Source organism: Mirounga angustirostris, unplaced genomic scaffold (assembly GCF_029215605.1).
Source record: "Mirounga angustirostris isolate CCGP_5_RB_7025 unplaced genomic scaffold, mMirAng1.0.hap1 SCAF_5, whole genome shotgun sequence".
Taxonomy (NCBI): domain Eukaryota; kingdom Metazoa; phylum Chordata; class Mammalia; order Carnivora; family Phocidae; genus Mirounga; species Mirounga angustirostris.
In genome coordinates, this window is record NW_026991713.1 from 175,323,688 (window position 1) to 175,351,417 (window position 27,730).

The following is a 27,730-nucleotide window of genomic DNA, read 5'->3' on the forward strand; positions in this document are numbered from 1 at the left end:
TCAGATTAGGCCACAGCAGTCCTGGCAGTGGAGATGGAGGTGGTGCCTACCAGACCCCAATTTGCAGAGTTCCTGCAATTATCAAATGAGAGCCTGCAGAAGGGCACAGCTGCAGTGTTTGACACATGACAGTGATTACTTGATTGTCTCATGACATCTGAAGAATTCTACGTTTGCAAACGGAAGCTGGGAGGGTGGGTGAGCACAGGGCGGCTGGTCCACACTGGTCACCGTACACCAACAGCCTTCTGGGCCCACAGAGGGCACTCTGACCTCCGTCTCTGGCTGGGTTCAAACGGGACGAGATTCCATGAAAAACTATTTGACAACAGTTTCTGCTCTCTCCAGTACCACGGAGGGCCAGTAACAAGAATACCCTGCAATCCATGCCCCAAGGAAAGGAAATCGCAACATTAAAGGTGAGAGAAAAATCAACCTTTTATTTCCCCTTGCCTACGACAGCGCTTTGCCACCCAGGCTGCACCGGGGCTCATTTAAAAATAGTGACCCCAGGCCCCACCTGGGCCATTTTCTTCCGGTTGGGTTTTGTTACTTTTTTTTTAAATTTAATGTGTGTTAGGATTGACAGCCGCTAATCCAAAAGGACCATGATTTTATGAAATTAAACCATTATTAATTTAATCATATTACAGGCCAAAAGCTGCAGACTAAAATAGCTCAGGCCGCTGAGCAGAGGCCTCAGTGACTTTCGAGGCGTTCTTCCTATTTCTGGGACGTGCTCTTGCTTGTACACGTGCACACATTCAAGTGCAGAACAAAAAACGTCGCAAGCAATGCTCCATGTGGTTTGAAAAGGTTCTCAAGATCACTTCTAAGGATCTGGTCATTTTTTTTAAAACAGCAGGTTCATTTGCAAACAAGAAGTGACTAGTTAAAAACCCTGCTTTTGGAAACAGAAAAATCTGCAATAAAATGTGTAGTTCTATAAAATGAGAAGCACTGTCAGCTTTAAGAAATGACATCCAGGTTGGCAACGTGTCTCATGGTCGGCCTTCCGTGGGGACAGTTCCAGGGATGGTCCATCTCGCCCATGTGGGTAATGAGTTTCTTCATCTCGCTTGTGTTAAGAGCAGTTCCAATCATCACCTGAATAGGAGACACAGCAAAATAAAGTTTATTGGTTTTCATTTTTCTCTGAAACAAAGATGGACAAGATTACAACTCAACAACATTCCCCGAGAAATCTTCCTCCAAGGAACTTTACCTACCCTCTTCCATCTCAGGCCCCCACCTTTTTGGGAAATCCAGCCCCTCGGTGACTCCTGCACAGCGTCAGACCTCGGCTGGAGACGCCCACCAAACCTGCCCAGGATCCCACCAGTCTCAGCGGCTCCACCATGGCCTCTGACCCACGGCCCCGACCTGTCACCTCGGCGACCGCAGGGCCTCCTAACAGGCCTCCCTGAGGCCCTCTTCCAGCCGTTCTCCACTCAGCAGCCCGCAATTCCTTTTATTTATTTATTTTTTTAAAGATTTTATTTATTTGAGAGAGAGAGAGAAAGCGAGAGAGGGAACACAAGCAGGGGAAGCAGCAGAGGGAGAAGCAGGCTTCCCGCTGAGCAGGAAGCCGGACATGGGACTCGATCCCAGGACCCCGGGATCATGGCCTGAGCCAAAGGCAGACACTTAACGACTGAGCCACCCAGGCGCTCCTATCTTTAAAAAAAAAAGGCACGTCAGATCACATACATGGCTCACCTTCTCAGCTCTTGCCTCTCACCTGGATAAGAGCCCCCATGCATCACCCGATTTGGCCCTCCCTGGCCTTAGTGCCTGCACCTGTAAGCACACATCCCTCCCTGCCCCCACTCCAGCAGTCCATCTCTTATAGATGGACTCCACAAGCACCTGCCCCAGGACCTTGGCACCGGCTATGCCCTCTGCCCAGGAGACTCCATCCCCAGATACTTGCATGTCTCACTGCCCCTCCCTTCAGGCTTCTGTCCCTGACTCCTCTCAGGAGCTCCCCGTCTGTCCCTCTGTGGCCCTCACCCTGCTTTTCTCCATAGCACATTTCTCTACCTGACATACACGTGGTGATGAGCGGGGTCCACGCAAACACAGAGAAACTGAGCCCCTGAGAAACAAGAAGAGACGGTGAGAGGCGACAAGCCTGAGCCTATGCGTCCTCTTCCTTCTTCCGCGTGCCACGCACCGCCCCAGAGGTAGGATACGCAGCAGGGCTCTGCCACGTTGGAGAGAAACAGGCAACTATCACGCAGGGGGCTGTGCCCGAGGGCCTGGGAGAGGCTGCTTCAGAGGGGTGCTCAGGGGGAGCCGAGGACAGGGGGGAGCCAGGTCCGTGAAGGAGGGAGGTGAGACGGGAGGAAGGCTGGAGCGGCCGCGGACCTGGAAGGTGGCCTGTGTGGCTGGAGCTGAGCGAGCAGACAGGGCTGAAGGGCCGGCAGGGCGGAGCTCGGGCCCCTTGGGGTGCGGCAGAGGGGAGCCCACAAGGCTCAGCACACGGGACGAGGGAGAGCTGCAGCACCAAGGGCCTGCCGGGGTGCAGAGGGAGCTCTGAGGCACGTTGAGACAGGGTTCTAAGATGCCTGGCTGTTAGCACAGGCCCATGTGCGCGGCCTCCCACTCACCCCAGGATCAGGGCACTTCATCGAACAAAGCCCCGCAGCTGAAAGGCGGATCCGGGCCCTCGCTCTCTGCTCTAAGTACCCCGCTCCCTGGAGTAACGTCATCCAACCCCAAGGTTGTAAAGTGCCCCGAGTTTTCCCTCCGGCACTGACACTGCCCTGAGCTCTGATTCATTAATCTGACCGCTTTCAGACCACGTCCAGTTACAGCCTGACGGGACCTCTTACAACACAGCTTTTAGGCCACCCGCCCCCCAAAAGTGAGCAAGCCGTTGCTTTCCCCACCGCCCTCTCTCCGCTCTAGCAACGGCTTTGCAAGTCCTTCCGTCGGCGGCGGGCACCTCACCGGGCGCCGTTGCAACGGCCCGCCCTCGGTCATCACAGCCTCCGTGCAGTGCGAGCTCCCAGGGGCCCACCGGGACCGCCAGACCCCATGTTGGGGGGCCCCGGACGCCGCTGCGCTCGCATCCTGGCCCCGCTCCCATCACACGGGCAGTCTCGGGCTGGGTTCAAACACCCCCATCCGACCACCTCCCCGTCTTCGCACTTGCTGTTTCCTCTGTTACGAGGGCTCATCCCCAAGGGGCTCCATGTCCCCTTCCAGGCATCAGCTCAGATGCCCCCTCCTCGGAAAGCCCTTCCCTGGCTGCCACCTCAACGGCTCGCCTGGGTTTCCGTGGCCACTCCCCAGCCCCACGCTGTTCTTCTTTCCTGAACCTATTGGTGTTGGAGGTTGTCATTATTTTTGCTTACATCTTTTCCTCCCCACTAAACTATAAGCTCCGCAAGGGCGAGGACCTCATCCTTCTTGTCACCTGTGTCCCCGGCACATGGACAGGACAGGCCGCACAGCCGGGGCTCAGGGAGCATCTGATGAAGGGAGCGCGTCCTGGCCGCGCCCGGGGCCAGGTGATCCAGATGCACCTACTTGGACATCAGGCTGCCACCACCGCTGGGACAGCCTGAGCCGCGCAGTGCAACAGGGCGCCCGATGAGGTGCCCGCCGCCGACAAAGGACTTGCAAAGCCCCGTGCGGCGGCCTTTCAGGCCGGCAGGAGCAACACTCATCCGCCCATGTTGCTGCCCACCCACAGACAGACCACGGGCCTAGAAAGCTCTATCAGAGCATGCTGCTTGCAATTACGGGTCAGAGGTCAGAGACAGCGCCGGCCCGGCTTCCGGGGCACACGTGCTTACAGAAGCTCGTGGCTGTGTTCCATACGGCGACCCAGGGCAGTCGCAGCCGCTGTGCCGGCACACGAGCGTTCTTTACTTACGGACTTCCGACAGGCTCTGGAGGCAAACATCTGCCTGACTCGGGAAGGCCGGCACATAACCCCAGGACTGTCGCTCAGCATAAAGATCAGCTCATCGATGTCCTGGGGTCCGAAGGTCCAGTTTTTACTAGTTGGCAAAGAAATCAATTTAGCTCTTTCGGTGACTGGAGCTAAAAGAGTAAGATTAGGAGAAGACTCGGTTATTTGAAGTGCACGTGTCCCTCCAGGGCTTCGTGACCACGGACGCCGGGAGAGGGGAAAGCAGAAACACGCTTTCCGGGGGAACCGTGTCCATCTCCGATGAAATACACTGGTCTACAGAACCTCAAAGACTGTTCCCGGCGCTGACAGGACGCACCTCGTAGTCCTAATAACTCACCCCCTTCGTCGATAACAAAATCAAAGCCGTTCTTTCGGAATATTTCCAGGTTTTCTATGAGAACAGCTTCATTGACAGCCGTTAAGTTGAGAGTCTGGGGTCTGAAAGAACAGAGAGAAGACATTCAAACCCAGTTTTGAAGTCAAACCTTTACCTATAAAGCAGAAGGGAAACCGAACCAGTACGTGCTTCTCTGAATTCCTTTCAGAGCAACATGAGTAGCAACACTTTCTTGAGCTACGTGCCTTTCCGGTCACATAACTGCCTGAGAATTCCCCTTTCGTCTTCTTTTATTAAAGTTAAAATGACCACAAAAGCAGCTGGCTTTCCTCAGTCTGCCACCCACCCCCATGACCCCAGGCTTCTCTCAATCCGCTCCTTAAAGATAACGGGAGAACATGAAGATGCCATTTTCCCTCCCGCGCTATGTTACAGGCCTCTGAAAGCAGAATAAAGAGCATCTGTTTGCTATCCTGCCCCTTCCGAGCCTGCAATATTCCTCTCTCCATCTGTCTGCTGGGCAATCCGTCCACCTGTCCTCCTGGAATTACCGAGCCCTTAATGAGACAGACTGATAAGGGCAGGAGATAGGATGGCCAGGTCTCCGCTCTCATGAGTAAGAGACCAGTGGGGAAGAATGCCATTGATCAAGCAGTCAAACTATAATTACAAAGCACGCAGCCAATCAGGAGGAAGGGACACCCAGTCCATAAGAGCACAGAGAAGTGAGACCAACCTAGAGACAGGGGTCAGGGAAGGTGTCCTGAGGTGTCTCCTTGAGCATGGAGAACGAGGAGGTGAGGGTGTAGGGAGCGCCAGACCATGCAGGGCCTGGTAGGAAAGGATGGACCTATGATCTTTATCCTTGAAATATGGCCCACCTGGAACCCCGAGTGGCCTGTGATTACCTGAGTCAACCTGAAATGCCATGAATGAGACATTATTTATGTAAAATGGCTGAAAAATAAAAGACCTCTATGAAAAAGGCAGAAATAATTCAATATGATAAACTAGCTTATTTTTTTAAAGATTTTATTTACCTATCTTAGAAAGCCTGAGTGGGGGGAGGGGCAGAGGGAGAGAATCTTTAAGCAGACTCCCTGCTGAGCGCGGAGCTCTATGCTGGGCTCGATCTTACAACCCTGAGATCATGACCCAAGCCAAAACCAAGAGTCAGACACTTAACCGACTACGCCACCCAGGCGCCCTGATAAAGTAGCTTATTGAATGTCTTTATTGTTACCATTTACACCCGCTGAAAATAAACAATTCATCCACTCCATAGGAAATGGAGTACTCCGTAAACTCAGTGTATTTTCCCTGCTGACTATTGTAGTTGAACATTTCTTCACGCCAGAATCTACTCCTGTTGGGATCTGAGTGTATTTCTCTACATCATTGAATTTCCCAAATAAAAATTCAGGACCTCTTCTTCTAACTTGGCTTAAGGACTTCTGGTTTACATGATACACCCTACCACCTTGTAAAGCGGTCAGTGTAAAACGGGCAGTTTGGCAAAGGAGAGAGAAATACCAAATTCTGCAGTGACTAATCAGGGGACTTGAGCTCATCTAGCTGAGGACTGACACATAGGCTGGCCGCCTTTCTGCACACACGACATACCATAAATTGCCCTTCATCAAGATGATTTTTCTGGCCAACCAGAAAAGGCAAAAGGCTTGATAATTAACACATAATGGGGTGCCTGGGTGGCTCAGTCAGTTAAACGTCTGCCTTCGGCTCAGGTCAGGATCCAGGGTCCTGGGATCGAGCCCCACATCGGGCTCCCTGCTCCGCGGGAAGCCTGCTTCTCCCTCTCCCGCTCCCCCTGCTTGTGTTCCCTCTCTCGCTGTCTCTCTCTCTCTCTGTCAAATAAATAAAATCTTAAAAAAAAAAAAAAGACACATTAGCTGTATGAACTTGGGGAAGTTACCTAACCGCTGTTTGCGCGCCTCCGTGTGATCACCTGTGAAGCGATGGTGGGAAGAGCAGCCACCTCGTAGGTCTGGGAGGATTAAATGAGTTAGTGCGTGTAAATGCGTTTCAACAGTGCCTGGCACCTAACGAGCACTCAGTAAATGGCAGCTATGACCGTTATTATGTAAAAAGTATAAAAATCTGCCATAGGGATGCTTGTGGCTAAAAAACAGAGACACACACACATATGAGCTCTTAGGTTTTAAACTTCAGCTGTGAAGACAACACGGAGAATTCTGAACAGCAGAACGAACTTACGCTATGAGCCTCTGACCCTGGAGGGCAGCATGTTGCTGCAGCATCTCAAAGTTGTACTTCTCGTCTGTAGCGTGCTGGTCCACTATGAAGATGTCTGCATTCAGTTTGGTGATTATAAATCCCAGGTTAAACTGACCAATGATCTCCATTTCCGCGAACATCGTTTTACTGCATGCAGAAAATGTTCATTATGAGACATTACAACTTTAAAAGATTACTTTTCATAGACTGTAATACAAAACAAACAATACAAAAACATAAAACAGAGGAAGTTCCTAATGATTCCCTTTCTTAAGATTTTGTTTATTTGAGAGAGACAGGACACACAAGCGAGGTGAGGGGCAAAGGGAGAGGAAAAGCAGACTCCCTGCTGAGCAGGGAGCCCGACAAGGTGGGGCTTGATCCCAGGACCCTGAGATCATGACCCGAGCTGAAGGCAGACGCTTAACCGACTGAGCCACCCCAGGACCCCTATAATGCCACTTTCTAAAGATAATATTAGTTATTCATCCAGCTCCCCAGAGATATATTAGTTACGACTGTTCATTTGGCACACAACCTCCCAGACCTTTGTCTACGTGTTGTTTTAAACATACAAAAATGGAATCCTAATTCTTCATGCTGTTCTACTGCCATCATTTAACGACGCATCTTAGGTGCTTTCTCTGACCCACATGGATACATCTCCTTCGTTCTTTTCAGTGGCGTACAGGAACTCACTGTGCGCATGTACCATAATTTGTCTGACAAATTCCCTACTAAAGGACATTCCAGCTGTTTCCATTTCAAGTAATACAAAAAAACGCTGCAACAAACGTTCATGGACATAAATCCGCACTATTCTGGGGGCATTTCTATACGATAAATTCCTAGATGTGGACGTACATTTTTTTTACTTTGATAGACCTACAGAATTTTGCACTCCCACCAGCAGTGTATAAAACTGTTTACCAATCCTGGGTATCAATCGTTCTGATACCTGCCAAGCTCACCAACGGGTCGTTTGGTGGGTGGTTCCGAAGTCTAACTCCGTGAGTGACTGCAGGCGTCAGTGCAGATGGGAGACAGCACGACTGATCTCCATGGGAGCCAGCACGACTGATCTCCATGGGAGACACTGACATTGCCATTCTCCACCCCACACAACTCATGAGCGTCGGCCCTGTGGCCACAGGCCATGAGACTCTGTCAGAGCTGCCGCCAAAGCATGCTGGTTCTCAGATGGTCCTGAGACAGTCCCTTCTTTCTGGAAGCACTCCAGCGAGGAGGCCCCTCCCACAGCACAGAAGCCACCTGGGCCCCTGTGGGACCTGCTCGGGTGGGTGCCTCACCGGTCAACCACGGGTGAGAGTCGAACAGTGACGCCTCCGTGGGCCATGGGTTACTAACCTCCCATTTCCTATTGGCAAGGAGCCGAGCACGGAGCTCAAGTTTAAGGGCAGGACCAAACCAATCCCCAAACGCTGTCTTTGAGGGTGTGTCTCCTGGGACCATTCCTGGTAGTGATTCCATGTCAGAGTCCACAAGACACAATAGCCACACCCGTGATTTGAACAGGGAAAAATCACAAGGTACTGGAAACTAGTATAAGGTGATTAACTACTTAGCTAAGAGACACGGGAGTAGCAAACGCAGGAGGCAGCTCCCACCTCCTGGAATGAGGGAGTGCGTCCAAAGAAGGAACTCCTGCAAGAGCACCCCTCCCCCTCCCCGGCTGAGCTTCAGACCTGCAGCCCACTGGATAAAAATAAGTCCGCTAGGTCTGCGGCAGCAAGAGAGTGAGCAAGGCTGGGCCTGCTGCTGGCAGCTGCCTTGTAGGAGGAAAAGACAAGGGCCACCAAGAAGCAAGGAGAGAAGCCGGGCTCGGGCAGTGTCTTGCGGTGTCCCTCCAGCGCCCCCTACTGACAAAGCCTGGCAGCGCCCCAGGGAAGAAGGCTTACAAGGTCCAGGCGCCAGGGTTGCAAAGTAGGGCAAAGTACAGTGGATTTGAGCTGAGAGGCAACACAGGGGTAAGTGGCACAAAGGCCTACTCCCTGGCTCTGATTCTGTGCTCTGGCTCCCCAGGTAGATTCCCCACGGGAAGAACCTGTACCGACCCGAAGACTCAGGCACTCTGTCTTTGTAGGTGTATCTAAAACATGAACTAAAACATAGCAAAACTTTATGACTTGATGTATTTAGTTATAACTCAAAATATAAACACAAAAGCTAGTAAACACGACCACAGTACCTTCAATTCCTGCCTAATCTTTCACTCGGAATGTGTCTCAGGAAAAAGTCTTTGGCAGAACCACAGCTCAGAACCAAGAGGCGATCCAGCAGCCGTGCACTGAAGGCCAGAAGCAAATGCTGGGCCCACTGTGGATCAGGGTTCTCCAAGTGACCAACTGGGGTACCTGTCAAAATGCAGATTCCTGGGCCCCACGCCCACGATCTACCAGATCTACTAAGCAGAATCTCCTGAGGCTGGCCATAGGTTCTGCTTTTCAAACAAGCTTCCTCATCGATTGTTATGTGCACCCAAATTCCAGAACCATGACGACAGGTGATTGATGAATATTTGTTGATTTAAAATCACTATTTTTAGGGACGCCTGGGTGGCTCAGTTGGTTAAGCATCCGCCTTTGGCTCAGGTCATGATCTCAGCAGGGAGTCTACTTGTCCTTCCTCTGCCTCTCCCCCTGCTCATGCTTGCTCTCTCTCAAACAAACAAAATCTTTTTTTTTTTTTAAAGATTTTATTTATTTATTTATCTGAGAGAGCGAGAATGAGAGAGAGAGTACATGAGATGGGGGAGGGTTAGAGGGAGAAGCAGGCTCCTCGCCGAGCAGGGAGCCCAATGCGGGACTCGATCCAAGGACTCCAGGATCATGACCTGAGCCGAAGGCAGTCGCTCAACCAACTGAGCCACCCAGGCGCCCAAACAAAATCTTTAAAAAAAATCACTATTTTTAAAAATTACAGTTGATTTCACTCACTGAGAGGACTAAAAGAATCCAAAGGGAAAGTATAATTAGTTTTCGTTTTGGGCACCTTCCAGGTCTTTCCCCATCAAGCACGTGTTCCACGATCATGCGTGTGCGTGAGCAAGGAGCCTGGCTCATCACTGCATCCCTCAGGGTTCAGAGGCCCCAGAGCCCACCCCAAGAGGTTCACCTCCATTAATCACACACGCGTTAAAGGAACTATTTCCTGAAAACCCTTCTCAATGTAAGCTAGGCACTGTGGATATCAAGGGAATATAATATAATGGTTGCTGTTGAAGAATTGATCGTCAAAATTAAGCAAAGCCTAGTGGTCCAGACTAAAAGTGCCACAAAATCTCAATGCACTCTGTACAGGTCACAGCACATGTCAGTACCTGCTCAGACAAAACACATACAACATTTAAAAAGATAAAAGTTAAATATTTCAAGAGAATTCATCATTTTTAGAAGTCACAACGTTGTATATGATTATTCTCAACAAAGTGGTGGTGGTGAGTATTTTCTACTATCAGTATTAATAGTTTCCTTTAAATCGACTCCCTTTGTTACTTAGCCTTACCGGAGGCAATCCTCTGGAAATCACAAGTTTGACAATGCATTACAGTTTCTGGTAATCAATCAATAATGGGGGATGCCTGGTTGGTTCAGTCGGTTAAGCATCTGCCTTCAGCTCAGGTCATGATCCTGGAGTCCTGGGATCAAGTCCCTGCTGAGCAGGGAGCCTGCTTCTCCCTCTGCCTGCCGCTCCCCGTTTGTGTGCATGCACACACATGTGCTCTCTCTCTGACAAATAAATAAAACTTTTAAAAAATAATAAATAAATAAAATAAAATTATTTTAAAAATAAATCAATAACAAGAAATAGCAATGTCTCCGAAAACCACCATGAATTCAGTGCAGGGAGGAGTTGCTGTGAGCTGGAAACCTTCACAAAGAGGAATGAGGTGGGGGTCAAGGAAGCACTGATTAACTTTGACTGATGGAAAGGATGTGCAAAGAAAATCTAAGGAAATGATTCTTGAAAGGTTTCACAGAGAAAGAGTTCTTTAAAGAAAATTAATTTGCCACGCATGAGAGGCAACAAAAAGGAGGTGAATGGAAAAAGCATCACCAAGGATGCACCAGTGAGGCTAATTAATGACCAATCCGTGGAGTGGAGACGGACTCCAAAATTAGAATCTTCAAGAAGGAACACTGAGAAGGCAGAGAGAAAGGGGGCCGGGAGAGGAAGAGAGAGGAGCTTGGGCAGGTCTGAGGTGGGGATGTGCCAGGTCTGTGGTGCAGGGAAGGCCCTCAGGCAGGTCCGTCTGTCCGGCAGCCAGAGGACCAGACCCTGGAGCCGAGGAGGGCCACACCCGTGCCCTAAGTCAGGAGAGGAGAGGCGGGCGGAGCAGAAGACACCCAGGGGAGCAAAAGCAGAGCCTGGAAGGATCAGCCTGTCCCCTGCCGCAGCTCACGGTCACAAGCACAAATCCTCCTAAGGAAGAACTTTACCTTATCTCCTTTCTGAGTTCTTCCTCTGCGGCCTGGTTTTCTCCCGGGCAAATCTTGGCCCTGAACTTCCTACAATTCTGTGTGCCTTCTCTTCGCTGTTCTTGGTGCTGCAACTGCTTTATTCGTTGAGCTAAAGAGCGCATAGAAAAGGCCAGGGGCACTATTTTCTTATGGATTTTAACAGCCACGTCAACCTGAGATGCTGACAAGGTCTGAGTCTTCACCAACCCTTGGTGGGCATCAGAACTGAAAGGGACTCCATCTTTCTTAAAACGCTTTGTGTTTGAGGAGGACACGTCGGCGGGCCGAGGCAAGACTCCACGTGTCCGACCGCCATCCTCTTGGTCGAGATGGCCTTCGGGGTCTGCCGAGCGACGGTCAGTCTCAGGTGACTCCTCCCGAGACTCCACACTTCCTTGGGAAAACTCCTTGCTGGCGTGACCTCCCACTTCTGGGGTGCCGAGCCCTTCCTCTGGGCTGGCTGATGGGCGGCTATGCCCCGAGTCCTGCTCCGTGTCCCCTCTGTCCCTGCGGTCACAGGGGCCCTTATCTGAACGCATCATCTCCTCCTGGGGGCCGCGCGAGTCTGTGCCAGGGATGGGCCTCCGGGCGCAGAGGGAGCCTGAAGTGCCGGGAAGCTGTTCGTGTCTCTTCTGTCTTGGGGAAACCCGCCTTGGTTCAGGGCTCTTCGGGCCCTCGGGCCTGTCCTCCGTTGTGTGCCGAAGAGAAAAGGTCTCTCTCAGTCTGGAAATGGTCACTGCCCTTTTCTCTTCTCCTCTGGTCCTTGACGAAGTGGGACTATCCGGCTTTGCTGGCTGAGGCTTGTCCATTTCTGCCAAGTGCATTTTTACTACGTGACCTGAGTAGATAAACAAACAGAGAAGAGTATCAGGGGCTACACGGAAATGGAATCAGAGGGTGTTTCCACTTGAACAGTCACTTCACAAAAGCAGGGATCCAAATGGCTGATCAAACATATGAAAACGGTTCCACGTTCGTCATAAAGGGCACACGAGTTAAAACCACAGCGGGACGCTACCTATACTCACCAGCGCGGGTAAAAACTTAAGACACGACAGAAGTTCACAAGGGCGAGGATCAAAAGGAGTGTCTACATGCTGCTGGGGGTCGTGAAATTGGTAGGATGGCTCTGGAAAACCCTCCGGGGGGAGCTCCTGAATCTAAGCGGGACGGCACTGCGGCTCCCATGGGAAAAGGCACCCACGCCCGCCGAAGCCACAGGCGGGGAAGTTCTTGGCTGTTTGAGTCACGACACCCCAATCCGGGAAACGACCCAACTGTCCACAAACACACCACGGCATGGAAATACAAGGGAATGCTGCACAGCAAAGGGAGGGGGCCCATCAGGTGCCCCACGTGACACGGCCGAGTCATACGAGACACTGAAACGAATCCCAAAAAAGCCCACACACTAGGTGTCAGAAGTCAGGAAAACGGTCACCACCGGGGGGGGGGGGTAAGAAAAGGGGTCCCAGGGTGGTTTAGGGGTGCTATTTCTTGACCTCAGGGCTCACACCCTTATGTGTGTTTCTGTATTCAGTTAAATGGCTGAAAAGGGACGTTGGTTCAACCGTGCCTCAGGATGCCCCAATGTTCTGAGCAGGTTATCTTTATAGGGTAGCCTCTGGCAAAGTGTTTGTGAGTGGGCTCAGAGATGCCACCCTAGCTCGTTCCACAAAGATGTGTATGCAACCGCCCATCGTCCGCCCCATCCCCACGCACACCCACATCCGTAGCACTCCCACACCGAGAGCAAGCAGGGCCGATGGGGGCTCCCGGCGTCCACATCAAAGCTCTGCCACTTTACTGTCCAAGTTTCTGTGCTCATGCCCCACCCCAGCCCTCGGGAGCTTCACCTCCACCTTATTCCCGGATTATCAAAACGAGAGCCTGCCTACTATCTTCCAAACCCACCTCTCCCCACCCCTGGCATGTTAGGGAACGAGAGGACAGAGCTGCTCTGTATCCCTGCCCCTCCCCAAGCCCCTGACTTACAGCAACTCCTCTACCTTCCATTTACAAAGCCTCATCCCCAAACCATCTCCTCTCCCTGGGAGCAATACTCATCTGCCACCTTAGCTTTCCACCAAACCCTAGTTTCAGCTCCCTCGGCAGCTCTGGTCTTCCCCCCTTCGGAGGACACAATGAGGGGCACCCACCACCTCCATCTCTGCACATACAAACACGGAGATCGGGGCAGGCTGGCCTACAGAAGACAGGATGCACCCCAAGGAGCAGATCTGGCCATCAGGGGAGGTAACAGCCAACTCTTCCCTCTGCCAAGGAGGGCATCTGGCCCTCAACTCTGGTCCCCTCCCAGATGTCCCGGCTGCACGTGGTTTGGATAAAAAAGAATCAAACTACTTAAACAGATGGCTGATCACGTATGACCAGTGAAATAATAACTGTGCATATTACTATTACAGATATTGGATCAGCTTTGTGGCAATGCTCATTCCAACATGCCACTCAGCGTAGAAGGCACGGGGGTGACGTGTGGGAAAGTGGCAGAGGGAGGGCCCCAGAAACTCTCCACTCCATCAAAGAAATGAGAAAATGGGCAAAGGTGGTCAGAATCGGCTTTTTCAGAGCTCTGGAAATGAACAAAAGGCTTGCAGCGAAGCAGGGGTGTTTACTAAAGAGAAACGAGTCCTGGTGAGTCTTGGTGAGACTACATCCCCAGATCTGCCCCACGTGCCTGCCATCTCTCTCATTAATCAGATTTCCTCACGTCCGCAGCTCTACACTTCGAGTGTGACACATCCTCTGTCTAAAGAGGAGAGTTCGTTCCGTGTCAAAAAAAACTATCCCTCAGGAAAAAAATAAGGGGAAGTATCACAATAGCTGTGAGTTTAAGCTGTCCGTATTTCTCTCACCTTCCACATCCAACAAGGGCTGCTGAGAGACATTGAGTTTGTTGACGTCGCTGTCAAACATTCCTACCAAAGATGTCTTTAAGACTGCCAACAGAAGCTTCTCCTCTTGTAGTAAAATTTGCCTTTTATCTGGAGTGACATTGATATCAACACATTCTAAGGCAAAAAAAAAAAAAATACTTCTTGTGTTTAAAATCACCTTTAACAGAAATTTCCCCATCTACTATTTTTTTCACTTGCACTTACAGGAAGTACTATTTTTTTTTAAAGATTTTATTTATTTACTTGACAGAGAGAGAGAATGAGCAGAGGGAGGGGCAGAGGGAAAAGGAGGCTCTCCGCTGAGCAGGGAGCCCGATGCGGGACTCGATCCCAGGATCCCAAGATCATGACCTGAGCCTAAGGCAGCTGCTTAACCAACTGGGCCCCCCAGGTGCCTCCTGAAAGTACTATTAAAAATATTGCAATGTCCAGATTAATATTCATAAACTATAAAATTAACTCTTTCAAATAAACAAGAAAAAGATGAACCATTTATTAAATGGATGGAATATGCAAGTATTCGAATGGGTAATTTACAAAAAAAAAAAGGCAAATAAACACATGAAAACATACGATAGAAAACTACAAGCTAAAATGAGGTCCTTCTATCACCCACTGAATTTGGTGAAAGATAACACTACCCAGTATACCACTGGTAGATGAGTGAATTAGTACAGCATGATCAGTCACAGACACGGTAATTCTAGTTCTAGAAATGTATCTTAAGTAATAACCAAAGTTACAGATAACAATTTAATTATAAGGATAGTATTTAAATTTCTGAAAACTGAAGACAGCTTTAAAAAGGCTAAAAATTAAAAAGTTTAAGATACTGGCGACTTGCTGGCTCAGTTGGTTAAGCGTCTGACTCCTGGATTCTGCTCAGGTCATGACCTCAGGGTCATGGGATCAAGCCCCGCGTCGGGCTCTGCACTCAGCAGGGAGTCTGTTTGGATATTCTCTCCTTCTGCCCCTTATCCACTGCTTGTGCATGCACGTGCACGCTCTCTCTCTCAGATAAATAAATCTTAAAAAAAGAGTTTAAGATACATCAGTATATTGGAATACAATGAATGCAGCTACTAAAATCATGTTTCTGAATAATTTTTAATGACATATAAGAAAGAAAACATTCATGTCTAAGGATAAAGAGCTTAATACAAACTTACTCAAAATTATTTTCTCCCTGCAAAGGATATGAGCAGATATATATATCATTACCTATTTTTTTAAGGCATGTACATATCTCTTAAGTGCCTAGAAAAAATACTAGGTAACAATAAACTAGAATTTTCCCAATCAGAAGAAAAATATGCATTATTTTTAAAATCAGGGAGAACACTTAGTTTGCTTTCTCCCTTGGGTGCCAGGAAAAAGTCACATTTTTCTGATAATACAAGTAACCCGGTCTCAAGCAGAAAGCAGGAAAGCCTGTATAAAAAATTAGTCTATAAAATTAAAAGTCTGTATGTAAAAAAACAAAAAAGAAAAATACATTGCCAGTAAGTATTGCTACAAAAGTCTCTTTCCGGTCATATCAATGCTTTATAATTTCACTTTATTCTTTTATGGGTAAGTCACCAATGTGGCAGAGAGCTCAGTGGAACTTACCTGAATCAACAGAAATGTTAAGAACAACAAATGGATATTGATGTCGATTATACATGTGATAGACCTCGTTCACCAGTCTGGAAACCTACATAAAAAACAAAGATCAAAAAAGAATGTCTGTCCCCCAACACGCTGTTCTAACTAGAGGGATGTATTTTAACAGCTTTATCAAGGCAGAGTGGTCCTGCAATAAATAAAGTACATGTATTCGAAGTATTCACTTTGGTAAGTTTACAGTCAAGGTCAGTACGATTATAATCCAGATCATCAACGGGCGCCTGGGTGGCTCAGTTAAGCGTCTGCCTTCGGCTCAGGTCATGGTCCCAGGGTCCTGGGATCGAGCCCCACATCGGGCTCCCGGCTCAGCAGGAAGCCTGGTTCTCCCTCTCCCACTCCCCCTGCTTGTGTTCCCTCTCTCGCTGTGTCTCTCTCTGTCAAATAAATAAATAAAATCTTTAAAAAAAAAAAAAAAAAAGATCATCAATATATCCATTGCCCAAAAAAGTTTCCTCGTGCCCCTCAAAGGGATATTTTTAATCACCAACCCCTAAGCCTGAATCTTTTTCCAATCCGAAGACGCTTTTGAAGAAATATCAAAAGATAGAGGCGCAGCCTTATCTATTGGTTATGTTAACTCCAGTGTTGTTAACATGCTGCAGGTGCAATTTAAATGCTCATTAAACACATGCTAATGTACACAGAAATGTATTTACATGACTTTATAATGCGATTATTAAACGGGGTCAGAGACAAACTATAAAATCTCACCTTCTATAATGCAGTGGAAAATGCAGAGGTTGAACCACATCTGTTAGAAGTCATTTTAAAGTATCACTGGAAATCAGAACCTGTGACTCAGGTACAATGTTGCTAAAGATGCAAAATCAAAACTGAACCACTAGGATGCCTGGGTGACTCAGTAGTTAAGCATCTGCCTTCAGCTCAGGTCATGATCCCAGAGTCCCGGGATCGAGTCCCGCACTGGGCTCCCTGCTCAGGGGGAAGCCTGCTTCTCCCTCCGCCTGCCGCTCCCCCTGCTCGTGTTCTCTCTCTCTCGCGCTCTCTCTCTCTCACAAATAAATAAATAAAATCTTAAAAAACTGAACCACTAATACCCATGTAACCCTATCAGGATGACCAGCTTCAGTATGAGGCAGAAGGTATCTGGGCCCTAATTTTCCTGAAAAATGGACAGAAGAGGAGAAAATACGAAGCATATGCTCGTATTCAGTCTTGACTGAAAAGTCCACATGATGGTGAATGTTCTGAGATGTTTACTTTCTACAGATAGTGGTAATTTCTATGGTAATAAAGATGTCGGTTATCGATACGTATATACACATACACACATGCATAATTGAAACAACTGTAGAGTAGACTTCTTTATTATTTTTTAATTTTTTATTTATTTGAAAGAAAGAATGAGAGAGAGAGAGAGAGAGAGCACATGAGAGGGGGGAGGGTCAGAGGAAGAAGCATACTCCCTGCTAGAGCAGGGAGCCCGATGCGGGACTTGATCCTGGGATTCCAGGATTATGACGTGAGTCAAAGGCAGTCACTTAACCAACTGAGCCATCCAGGCGCCCAGTAGACTTCTTTAAATGGCTGAAATAAGATAATTTAAAGCCATGTTTCTGAGTCAAAGTCCTACGTTTCATGTAAATTGCCTGTGTCAGGAGACCTTATTAGATAATAAATAAAATTAAAAGTTAAAGTCAGAAAGAAAAGACTAATACAGAAAAATCTTTAAATACCTTTGCTGGGTCACAAGGCCGCCCATTGATGAAGAAAAACTGTCTATCTGTTGAACTTCTTCCAACACCGTGAGCACAGTGAGAGATGAAGCCTGAGATGCTGTTCAATGTTCATACAGTAAGGGCAGGATTCCAGAAGGAAAAGGGTTAGTAACACATCAGAGAGCACGTTCTTAAAGTAAAAACAAAATAAAAATAGGATACCGTGCTAAGTATTAACATTTCAGTTAATGCGTATTTGTGTTCCATTCTGATAAATCATAAAAAGAACAGAGACCTTCTGGAATGTTCTACAGCTCCTGCGGTCAACAAATCCACCACAGGCAATGCAGTGGGTTCAGAACGGATTTGCTTCAGCTCTCCTCTCACACTTGCCCTACTAAATTCTTGGCCTCCATGCATGGAATGAGTTTCACCTCAGACTCACATTCTGGAACCTTCCGGCTGATCCCACTAGCTGTCTAGGGAGTCCAACTACTTGTATTCATGATATCTGCCTACATTCCCTGCCCTTTAAAAATCTGCTCTCCATCAGCAAACTCCTGTCTACTAAGGTGTCGTGAAAGTGCTTACTCTACTTGTGAACTACCTCAGGGATATGCGCACTTCCGTAAAAACAGACTGTCCACAGTGAGTCCCCACCTTTCATTTTAGGCATGTAAGTCACAGGCAAGTGGAGGGAGAGTGAGCGACATGGGCTGTCCCACAGCCAATCCCAAGTAGGGAAAATGCCAATTTTTCTTACAGTAAAAGTAATGATGCTGGACAAGATGCTGTGGAAGGCATGAACTAAAGGGAACAGCCTCTTATTACGCTCTGCCGAATCCCCATAAAGCACAACATGTACGTAAATTAAAAGTTATTCTAATTGGTCACTAAACATAGTCTTTATGACAAAGGCGAATTCAACAGGAAACTCCCTAAAATGCACCAGGGACCCAGAATATTGAACAAATTAAGTAACAGACCCCTTTACAGAAATCCTTTTTCTGGGGCGCCTGGGTGGCTCAGTTGGTTAAGCGTCTGCCTTTGGCTCAGATCATGATCCCAGGGTCCTTGGACTGAGCCCCAAATCAGGCTCTCTGCTCATGGGGAGCCTGCCTCTCCATCTCCTCCCTGCTCATGCTCTCTCTCTCCTCTCTCAAATAAATAAAATCTTAAAAAAAAAAAAGAAAGAAAGAAAGGAATCCTCTTTCTCAGCAGTAACAATGCCTACAATTTTATAATGAACATAAGAAACTATAAGCCTTGGGGCGCCTGACAGGCTCAGTCAGTAGAGCACGTAACTCTTGATCTCAGGGTTGCAAGTTTGAGCCCCACTTGCAGCGTAGAGTTTACTTAAAAAAAAAAAAAAAGAACCAAATTAAATTTAAGTTTAAAAAAATTTAAAAGGGCACCTGGGTAGCTCAGTCGGTTAAGCGTCTACCATCAGCTCAGGTCATGATCCCAGGGTCCTGGGATGGAGCCCCACAGCAGGCTCCCTGCTCAGTGGGGATTCTGCTTCTCCCTCTCCCCCCTGCTCATGCTCTCTCTCGCTCTCTCTCAAATAAATAAATAAAACCTTTTAAAAAATAAATTAAATAAATTTAAAAAATTTTTAAAAAGAAACTATAAGCATTAAAATCACTATCTTTAAAAACAAAAAACTCCAGAGAAAACGTTTGATTGCAATTTCCCCCCCACAGAAATCTACTCACTGAAACAGAGTATTCAGAGCATCAGCTTGGCTCAGCCCGTACTCTTCACAAACGGAGTCACTAGGGGGCAGCTGAACAAAGGGAATGAGGCTTTGCAGCTAAAAGAAAACAAGATTCACAGTTAATTCCTAACAAAAATAGGATGAACCTAACTTCAGAAAGAAAGATACAGAATGAGGGCTTTTTGTGTTTTCTTTCCCTGGTCAGCTACTCACATTAAGAGCACAAAGAGTCTCGACGGCTGCTTTTGGCAATAAGAATAATTGTGATTTTTTTATTAGAAAGATGAACTACTTGCTCGTACTTATCCATAACCAATATACTGCCCACAACATATTTTTTCAGATGGAGAGTAAAAGGAGTGTTTTCTTCTCTGGAATAAAATAAAACAATCTTTCAGCTCTCAACATTAATTTTTGTGGGGGCACCCAGGTGGCTCAGTCGTTAAGCGTCTGCCTTTGGCTCAGGTCATGATCCCAAGGTCCTGGGATCGAGCCCCACATTGGGCACCACTCCGTGGGAAGCCTCCTTCTCCCTCTCCCTCTCCCCCTGCTTGTGTTCCCTCTCTCACTGTGTCTCTCTCTGTCAAATAAATAAATAAAATCTTAAAAAATAATAATAATAATTTTTGCGGTAAGTACCTAATTCAAAAATCAATTATTAGGGGTGCCTGGCTGGCTCAGTCCGTGGAGTGTGCAACTCTTGATCTCGGGGTTGTAAGTTCAAGCCCCACGTTGGGCGTAGAGCTTACTTAAAAATAAAAATCTTTAAAAAAAGAAAATGAATTACTGGAAAGGACAATGGAAACCTATTCTTTGGAAAGGACAATGGAAACCTGCTCTAGCCACGAGAGCAATAAAATGTTTCTTAAATAACTGGTCGCCACTACCTGTTTCTGCCCAAACACCGATGCAATATTTTCCTTTATGCTGGAGCTCCCACTGGTGCATACCACCGGCTGCCGTTTCCCTTGCCCGACCTGATTGCTGCAACTGACACGGATGCCTGCCGAAATGATACAGTATGCATGCAAGACTTGGACCATTTTGGCGTACTCCTGTGTAAAAAACACAAATGCAAGACTCCACGTTACTTTAACCCTACAAGAATTAAATGATTCAAGTTAAAACATCCAACTGAAGGTTCTCATATCAGCACACAACTAAGGCAGATTATCCCTGAAAGAATGAGCCATGAATCATCTCCCACGTATATCTCTGTACATGGTGTAAAAGAGAACTCATAGGCTTAGGTTTCTAGCCACACCGCTCTCATGCCCACGGTGTCCATGCCCACTGCTCTAATTTTATTTCCATTTGTATTTATTTTTTTTTATTTTTAGAGAGAGAGAAAGTGTGAGCAGGGATAGGGGAAAGGAAGGAGCAGAGGGAGAGAGAGAATCTCAAGAATTAAGATTCTTGAGAATCTCAAGAAGACTCCCCACTCAGCACAGAGCCTGACACCGGGCTCGATCCCACAACCCTGAGATCATGACCTGAGCTGAAATCAAGAGTCAGACACTCAACTGACTGAGCCACCCAGGCACCCCCATGCCTGCTGCTATAAAAATCAAAAAGTGCATTCCCTTAGGCCTTGTGATCCTTTCTCTAGAATTTTATTCTTATAGAAAGACTGGCACAACAAATATATATTACAAAAATGTTCATTGGAACAATCCATAATTGTGAAAAATTAAAAAGAACATAATAAGCAACCATCAACAAGGAGCTAATTATGGGATACCCACATCACGACAGAATGATAAAGAATAAAGTAATGAGTCAGCCAAAAAAGATACCTACAATATATAGTAGGATCCTAATCGTTAAGATAAAAATTGAAACATACGCATAAAGGTTCTATACATCTGTATATACATTTGGATATACACCAAACTCTGGGAGGTCAGCAGAAACAATATCAACTTTCTACCACACACAACTCTACATTACTTAAATGTTTCATATTCTGTATTGCTTGATTTCATTATACTAGTTAATTATAACTTATCTCAAAATTTTTTTTTCAAGATTTATAAACACATGAAACTAAAAGGAGTCTGGAGAGACACAGACCAATCTGTCAACAGTGGTCATCTCTGGTAAGTACGAGTTCTTTATTCCTATAATTTCTGAAGCACTGATTTTTTACCATGAGGTACAAAAAAAGTTTTTTTCTATACAAAAATTTTTTCATTTTTAAATAAAAAAGAAAGGGACGCCTGGGTGGCTCAGTTGGTTAAGCATCTGCCTTCAGCTCAGGTCATGATCCCAGGATCCTGGGATCGAGTCCCACATCGGGCTCCTTGCTCAGTAGGGAGCCTGCTTCTCCCTCCGCCTGCTTCTCTCTCTCTCTCTGACAAATAAAAAAAATCTTTAATAAATAAATAAGAAAAATGTATAAGTTTTACCTGTAGTAAATATGTATTTTTGTGAAATTCCATAGTTACAACCAGTTCAAATTGCTTTACAAGAAAATTTTTTAGCTGTATATATTTAAATAACTTTTTGATTATGAAAATATATATACACAAAACAGAAAAGCACAAGGAAGACAGCAAAAAGCACATATGATCGCACATCCCAGGCCAGTTGCTTTGTTTTTATAAAACTGTAACTATATGAAGTATAATTACATATATATACACTTATGCACAGTTTTTAACTACTTTTTTAAAAAATATCTTATTTATTTGTCAGAGAGAGAAACAGAACACAAGCAGGGGGGAGCAGCAGGGAGAGGGAGAAGCAGGCTCCCCGCTGAGCAGGGAGCCCGATGGGGGACTTGATCCCAGGACCCCGGGATCATGACCTGAGCCGAAGGCAGAGGCTTAACCAACTGAGCCACACAGGTGTCCCTATAACTGTTTTAAGCACAATTATATAACACGTAGCTACTTCATTTTCATTCAAATTCATAAAAGTTGTAATAATTCATTTTTCAGGAAACCAAGAAAAATAATCTTATTAAAAGACTACAGGGGCGCCTGGGTGGCTCAGTCATTAAGCGTCTGCCTTCGGCTCAGGTCGTGATCCCAGAGTCCTGGGATCGAGCCCCACATCGGGCTCCCTGCTCGGCGGGAAGCCTGCTTCTCCCTCCCCCACTCCCCCTGCTTGTGTTCCCTCTCTCACTGTGTCTCTCTCTGTCAAATAAATAAATAAAATCTTTAAAAATAAATAAATAAATAAATAAATAAAAATAAAAGACTACAGATAGGGGGCACCTGGGTGGCTCAGTCAGTTGAGTATTCAACTCCTGATTTCAGCTCAGGTTGCGATCTCAAGGTTGTGAGATCAAGCCCCACAACGGGCTCCACACTCAGCACAGAGTTTGCTCGAGATTCTCTCTCTCCCTCTCCTGCTCCTCCTCCTGCTCATGTGCACACACTCTCTCTATATAAAATCTTTAATAAAAACAAACAAAACTACAGATAAAATTAAAATGTTACTTCTTAAGGAACCCATTCCCATGTTAGAACGCTTAATAGGGGCGCCTGGGTGGCTCAGTTGGTTAAGCGACTGCCTTCGGCTCAGGTCATGATCCTGGAGTCCCGGGATCGAGTCCCGCATCGGGCTCCCTGCTCGGCAGGGAGTCTGCTTCTCCCTCTGGCCCTCCCCCCTCTCATGTGCTCTCTCTCTCTCATTCTCTCTCTCAAATAAATAAATAAAATCTTTAAAAAAAAAAAAGAACGCTTAATAAATGTGCTTTGATGGGAGTAAATCAACCTGAAGTTCAGTCTTTGGTGGGAAAAGGCAAACTAAGCACTTCCCAAAAAAATTCAGGGAAGAGAATTCACTGAGGAGTTAACTTCAGTTTACTTTCGTGTGGGGGATCTTTTACTACGTATGTACATTACACCACCAAGGCTCTGGGAAGCTGGGGTTCTGGATTTACTGTACCTTTTTAATATTCCTTTGAAACTCCTTATGGCGCACAGGCAGTGTAAAAAATAGCTGCTGCACACTGACAGTCGTCCCTCGGGGTCGTGGGTGGGGGGTTTTCTGGACAATTCTCCCATTGTGATCAAACACCAGTCGAGTCCCGACCTTCGCCGATGTGTGGCAGGTAGAAATAGTCACATCACTGTGAGAGAGAGCAGGCGCCACCGGGTCAGAAATTCACAGGTGCTGGGCATCACATGCTCATTGTCTTACTTCTGTTCTCTAAAACCCCGCCTGAAAAAATGCTGATCCCTCTGAGATCATCCAAGAAAGTTTCTATGAGTGAGGAGTCATCGTAGAATCTAAGGCTTCGCACCTAACAGACAGTGAGACAGAGAGTTCTGTAAATGTTCTGTTTTGATAAAAGCTTCAATATTTGTTTTTTGGATTAACTGCAAAACAAAAGAACTCAAAGCTTATATATTAATGAATAAAGATATATTTCTCAGTTTTATTCCTACAGTTCTTCTTTTTTTTTTTTTTTTATTTGAGAGAGAGAGAATGAGAGACAGAGAGCATGAGAGGGAGGAGGGTCAGAGGGGGAAGCAGACTCCCTGCCGAGCAGGGAGCCCGATGCGGGACTCGATCCCGGGACTCCAGGATCATGACCTGAGCCGAAGGCAGTCGCTTAACCAACTGAGCCACCCAGGCGCCCTATTCCTACAGTTCTAACACAAGGATCCAAAAATATTATAGCTCCAATGTATAAATAATTATTCACATAAATTTAGAATCTGTTATATATAATAAGAACTTTGGTTAAATTTTTTCCTAAATGTTTTAATAAATTAAAACCGACCTGTCTGTAACTTATAGTCTTTGTGCTATTTGACACTGAGAAGTTACTGCTTTAACAAGGGCAACAATTCTTTTACAAGACTATTTACTTCGCTTCATTGCTTACATTTCAGAAGTATTACCACGCAGATTGGCAGTAAGATAAAACGGAATGTGGAAGTTAGAGCTTGAGGCATTTCAGGATGGAAAAGTATAAGCAATGACTCTAATCCATACGTTTTCATTTTCAGAGAGATTTTTATGAGGGGTCAAGTTAGTAGACAAAAATATTGTATCACCTCAGTGCACAAAGTGAGCTCAGAGCCTCACCCCGAAAGCCAAAAGTTTCAACCTGAGTTAGGTCAGCAAAGTCTTGAATCTTAGAAGTATGATGTTTCAGAGCTGAAAGAGAGGTGCACAGTAAGACCCAAGATGTCTCAAGTGATATGCCACTGAATATTCACAATACCTACCAAAGTAACTGGTTTTTAAAAAGTCATTTTGTGTTTCCTAAGACAGTGTTACTCAAAGTTTTTGAAACATTTTGCCCAGATATTTTAAAACAGGATTAGAAAAATCCAACTTACTTAAGCCTTCAAAGTTTTCTTCTTCTACCCCACATCCATTGTCTGAAACTTCGATGAGATCCACCCCATAGTCTCTAAGCCTTAGATCTGAAAAGTTTAACATATTAATTTCTCAAAGAACTGATGCATTAAAAGCCTTTATACTGACAGTATTTATTTATAACTTACCTAATGCAAAGATGAGCCATAACTATATTCACTTCAATGTACTATTGTCATTTGGTATATTTCATTTTTTTAAAGGTCTTCTTGGCAATTTATTAACCCAGATAAAATAGTTTTATTTTCTTTCCTTCCTTCCTCTCTCTTTCAAAAGGGTAATTTTAACATAGTCATTAAAGAGATTAGGCTATGGAATCAGACTTCCCAGAATATTATCCTAGCTGTAGAACCTCAAAAAAAGTAAATTCCTGTGCCTTCATTTTCTTATTTGTAAAACAGATAAAATATAACAACAACAATAATTCCTATCTCATAAGGTTGTTCTGCATCTTAAAAATAGCCATGTGGCACATTAGTAAGAACATGATAAACGTTAACTGCTTTTATTATTACTACTATCCACCTAAGTATTAGGTACCTAAGAGATGCTAAATTTAAGTTTAAAAAATAAAATTTCTCAGGATACCAACATTTGATTGTCTCATTACAATCACAAATGTTTCTTGAATAAAAGAGTATAAACTGATGGTTCCCTGTGGCTTAAAACTCTCCCAAACTTACCAATAGCAGTGGCCCCGGCATCCACACTATTTTCAACCAACTCCTTCACAGCAGTACTTAGACTGAGTACCACCTGTCCAGAACAAATCTGATGGACTGACTTCCGATCGATAGGTTTGATGGCCTTAGCAAGTTCTGTACTAAAGACACCAGTTACAAGAAACAAAGTGAGTATGCATTTATGTATTTTCATCCTGGTTTTAACTGCAGGAAATGATTCATCTCTGTTAATAGTTAATGTGTCTAACGCATTCGTTTATTAGATTAACATATCCATCTATTACATTCACAAATATAAATGTTGTCCTACAAGTCTTACACTTCTGTCAAAAAAATCTTCTGAATAGACACTTCCAATGCAATGGATATTCAGAAATTTAATTATGCTGGGATCTACATGGAGGAAACACATGTACCCCTCAACCTACGGGTCAATAATCTTTGGCAACAATGGGATCTTCTTCTGAAAAGTGAAAGCAACACTTCTCACTTGATTTGAAAACCCAAGGGTATGGTAGGAAATACACAGTGTTTATGTGAAAATCAAAACCATCTTAGAAACTGGGTACCTGTTATATAACTATTTCCACAGGAGCCTTTGAATCTCCCTTCCAAATCCAGGCTATCAACTGCTGTTTTGGCTAAAACCCCTAAAGTTCTTGCTGTACCTACTTAAAGAGTTATACAACCAGTTTGTTTCTACTTTCTCCCTATTCCAAACCACCCTCCATGCTACCACCAGTTACTTCAGAAATCACACACCTGGACAAATAACTTCTCTGCTTAAAAAATCTACTAGCATAGGGGTGCCTGGCTGGATCATTTGGAGGAACATGGGAGTCCTGATCTCGGGGTCCTGGATTTGAGCCCCATATTGGGTGCAGAGATTACTAAAAAAAAATACACTTTAGAAAAAAAAAACATCTACTAGCATTCCACTGTCTGCTATATGAAAATCTAGTCATATGAAAAACCAGGGTGCCTGGGTGGCTCAGTTGGTTAAGCGACTGCCTTCGGCTCAGGTCATGATCCTGGAGTCCCAGGATCGAGTCCCACATCGGGCTCCCTGCTCGGCGGGGAGTCTGCTTCTCCCTCTGGCCCTCTCATGCTCTATCTCATTCTCTGTCTCAAATAAATAAATAAAATCTTTAAAAAAAGAAAAAAAAAAAAGAAAGAAAGAAAAACCAGACCCCCGTCTACTTTTCTCTCATTCTCTCCAATCCTCTGTTCACCAATTCTACCTATATTCTAGTCACAGCAAACTGTTGCCTGAATATCACAAGCTCTTTTAGACACTGCACCTTGTCTATACAGGTCTGTCTAGACCGTTCCCCTCTTCCTCCTCTGCCTGGCAAACTCCTGCTCATCCCAAGAATGCATTCCTTGGGGCGCCTGGGTGGCTCAGTTGGTTAAGCGACTGCCTTCGGCTCAGGTCGTGATCCTGGAGTCCCGGGATCGAGTCCCGCATCGGGCTCCCTGCTCAGCAGGGAGTCTGCTTCTCCCTCTCCTGCTCCCCCCTCTTGTGCTCTTTCTCTCTCTCACTCTCTCTCTCAAATAAATAAATAAAATCTTTAAAAAAAAAAAAAAAAGAAAAGAAAAGCTTTAAAAAAAAAAAAAGAATGCATTCCTTATGTTCACTAATTTAGCAATTTCTTGTAAGCGGCTTAATTGGTAATGTGGGTTTAATGGAACCCAGGAGCCTCCCTGCGAGAGAGAAATCTTTGGGTAGCCTCCCACAACTGCTAACACACAGCAGACCCTCAATAAACCCTTATAAAATAAGCAACAAACAACCTTACTCTTCGGTCTACCTTGCAAAAAATTTCACTCAGGTTTTCCTTAAATAAGAAAACTGCAGATGACAACACAAAATGGAAAGAAGTTTCTCCGACTCTTGCTTATTTGGCAACACACCATAGGCCACAAATCCACTTCCAATATTTATTTTGAGGACGGGGGAATCAAACATTTAAACACACGGACAGCGAATTTGGGTTCAGGAACCTGACACTGAACGCAGCAGCGCTAGCCGGAGATTCGCCCCTCCGAACTGGGTTACCAGCCAGCAGTGACATACTCAAGGGGATGCGAAGTTCTGCATTTTTAAAAACTGTGCGGCTACGCAAATTAGCATGTGTCTTGAAGCCTCCCCGCAAAAACCTCAATTTTCAAAAAAAAAAAAAAGAGAGAGAGAAAGAAACCAGGTAGAAAGGAAAGGAGTTCAGTTTCCTGGGATGTCGCGCTCCGGCTGCAGTCCACGGACGCGTCCAGACGTCTGGGCAGAGCCTGCCTGGGAGCGGGACGGATCTCCCCGCCCACCCCGACCGCGAAGCGCCCCCAAAGGCCAGCGGATCCGGGGAGCGCCGAGGAGCCCGCTCCGGGGCCTCCAAGCGGGTTCGCCCAGCGCCGCGGTCTCCTTCCCCTCCCTTCCCGGGGTCTGGAACGCCGTGGGCCTCAGGGAGGGCGACCGCGAGGGGACACTGCACGCACCGCTCACCTCGGCCCTTCGGCCCGCTCCATGGATCCAGAACCTGACCCGCCTCCGGGACTCGGGACGGTTTCTGCCGCCGCTCCCACGGGGGCTCCGCTTCCTGCCGCCCATTGGCTGCTTCCGACACTGTGCCCCGCCCCTTCCGGGTGGGACAGCGGGCGCTTCCCACGCCTCCTTCTTGCCGATTGGTTGTGTAAAAAGTCGAGGTCGTGACGTCCACAGGGCGCGA

At 46.2% G+C, this 27,730-nt stretch overlaps 1 protein-coding gene across 4 annotated transcripts; it reads right to left on the minus strand.

The window, feature by feature from the left end:
- Window positions 1–413: 413 nt before the first annotated feature.
- On the minus strand, window positions 414–27,723 carry PMS2 (PMS1 homolog 2, mismatch repair system component). Of its 4 annotated transcripts, none has more exons than XM_064593310.1 (15): window positions 27,501–27,723; window positions 25,011–25,145; window positions 24,288–24,374; window positions 24,000–24,102; window positions 22,882–23,065; window positions 19,872–20,039; window positions 18,983–19,080; window positions 17,286–17,385; window positions 15,532–15,616; window positions 13,879–14,034; window positions 10,982–11,840; window positions 6,501–6,668; window positions 4,266–4,366; window positions 3,887–4,056; window positions 414–1,107 (listed from the first exon to the last, which is right to left on the minus strand). In XM_064593310.1, exons 1-15 carry the CDS (start codon window positions 27,610–27,612, stop codon window positions 970–972), a joined length of 2,664 nt encoding a protein of 887 aa, XP_064449380.1. In that variant the 5' UTR covers window positions 27,613–27,723; the 3' UTR covers window positions 414–969. The 4 variants fall into 4 exon arrangements, with proteins under 4 accessions (XP_064449380.1, XP_045731778.1, XP_045731779.1 ...); XM_045875822.3 differs by having other exon boundaries at window positions 25,011–25,150; window positions 27,508–27,664; XM_045875823.3 differs by lacking the exons at window positions 24,000–24,102; window positions 24,288–24,374; window positions 25,011–25,145 and having other exon boundaries at window positions 27,508–27,665.
- Between the last annotated feature and the right edge of the window lie 7 nt (window positions 27,724–27,730).

What these genes read in the sequence shown, in the direction of transcription:
- PMS2 (XM_064593310.1), bottom strand. Translation starts at nt 27,612, where the DNA reads ATGGGCGGCAGGAAGCGGAGCCCCCGTGGGAGCGGCGGCAGAAACCGT. An exon ending in GGCCTTGTGACCCAGCAAAG is followed by an intron (nt 15,617 to 17,285) that starts GTATTTAAAGAT and finishes TTTTTTATGTAG; the next exon opens with GTTTCCAGACTGGTGAACGA. An exon ending in CCAGAGCCTGTCGGAAGTCC is followed by an intron (nt 1,108 to 3,886) that starts GTAAGTAAAGAA and finishes TCTCCTATTCAG; the next exon opens with GTGATGATTGGAACTGCTCT.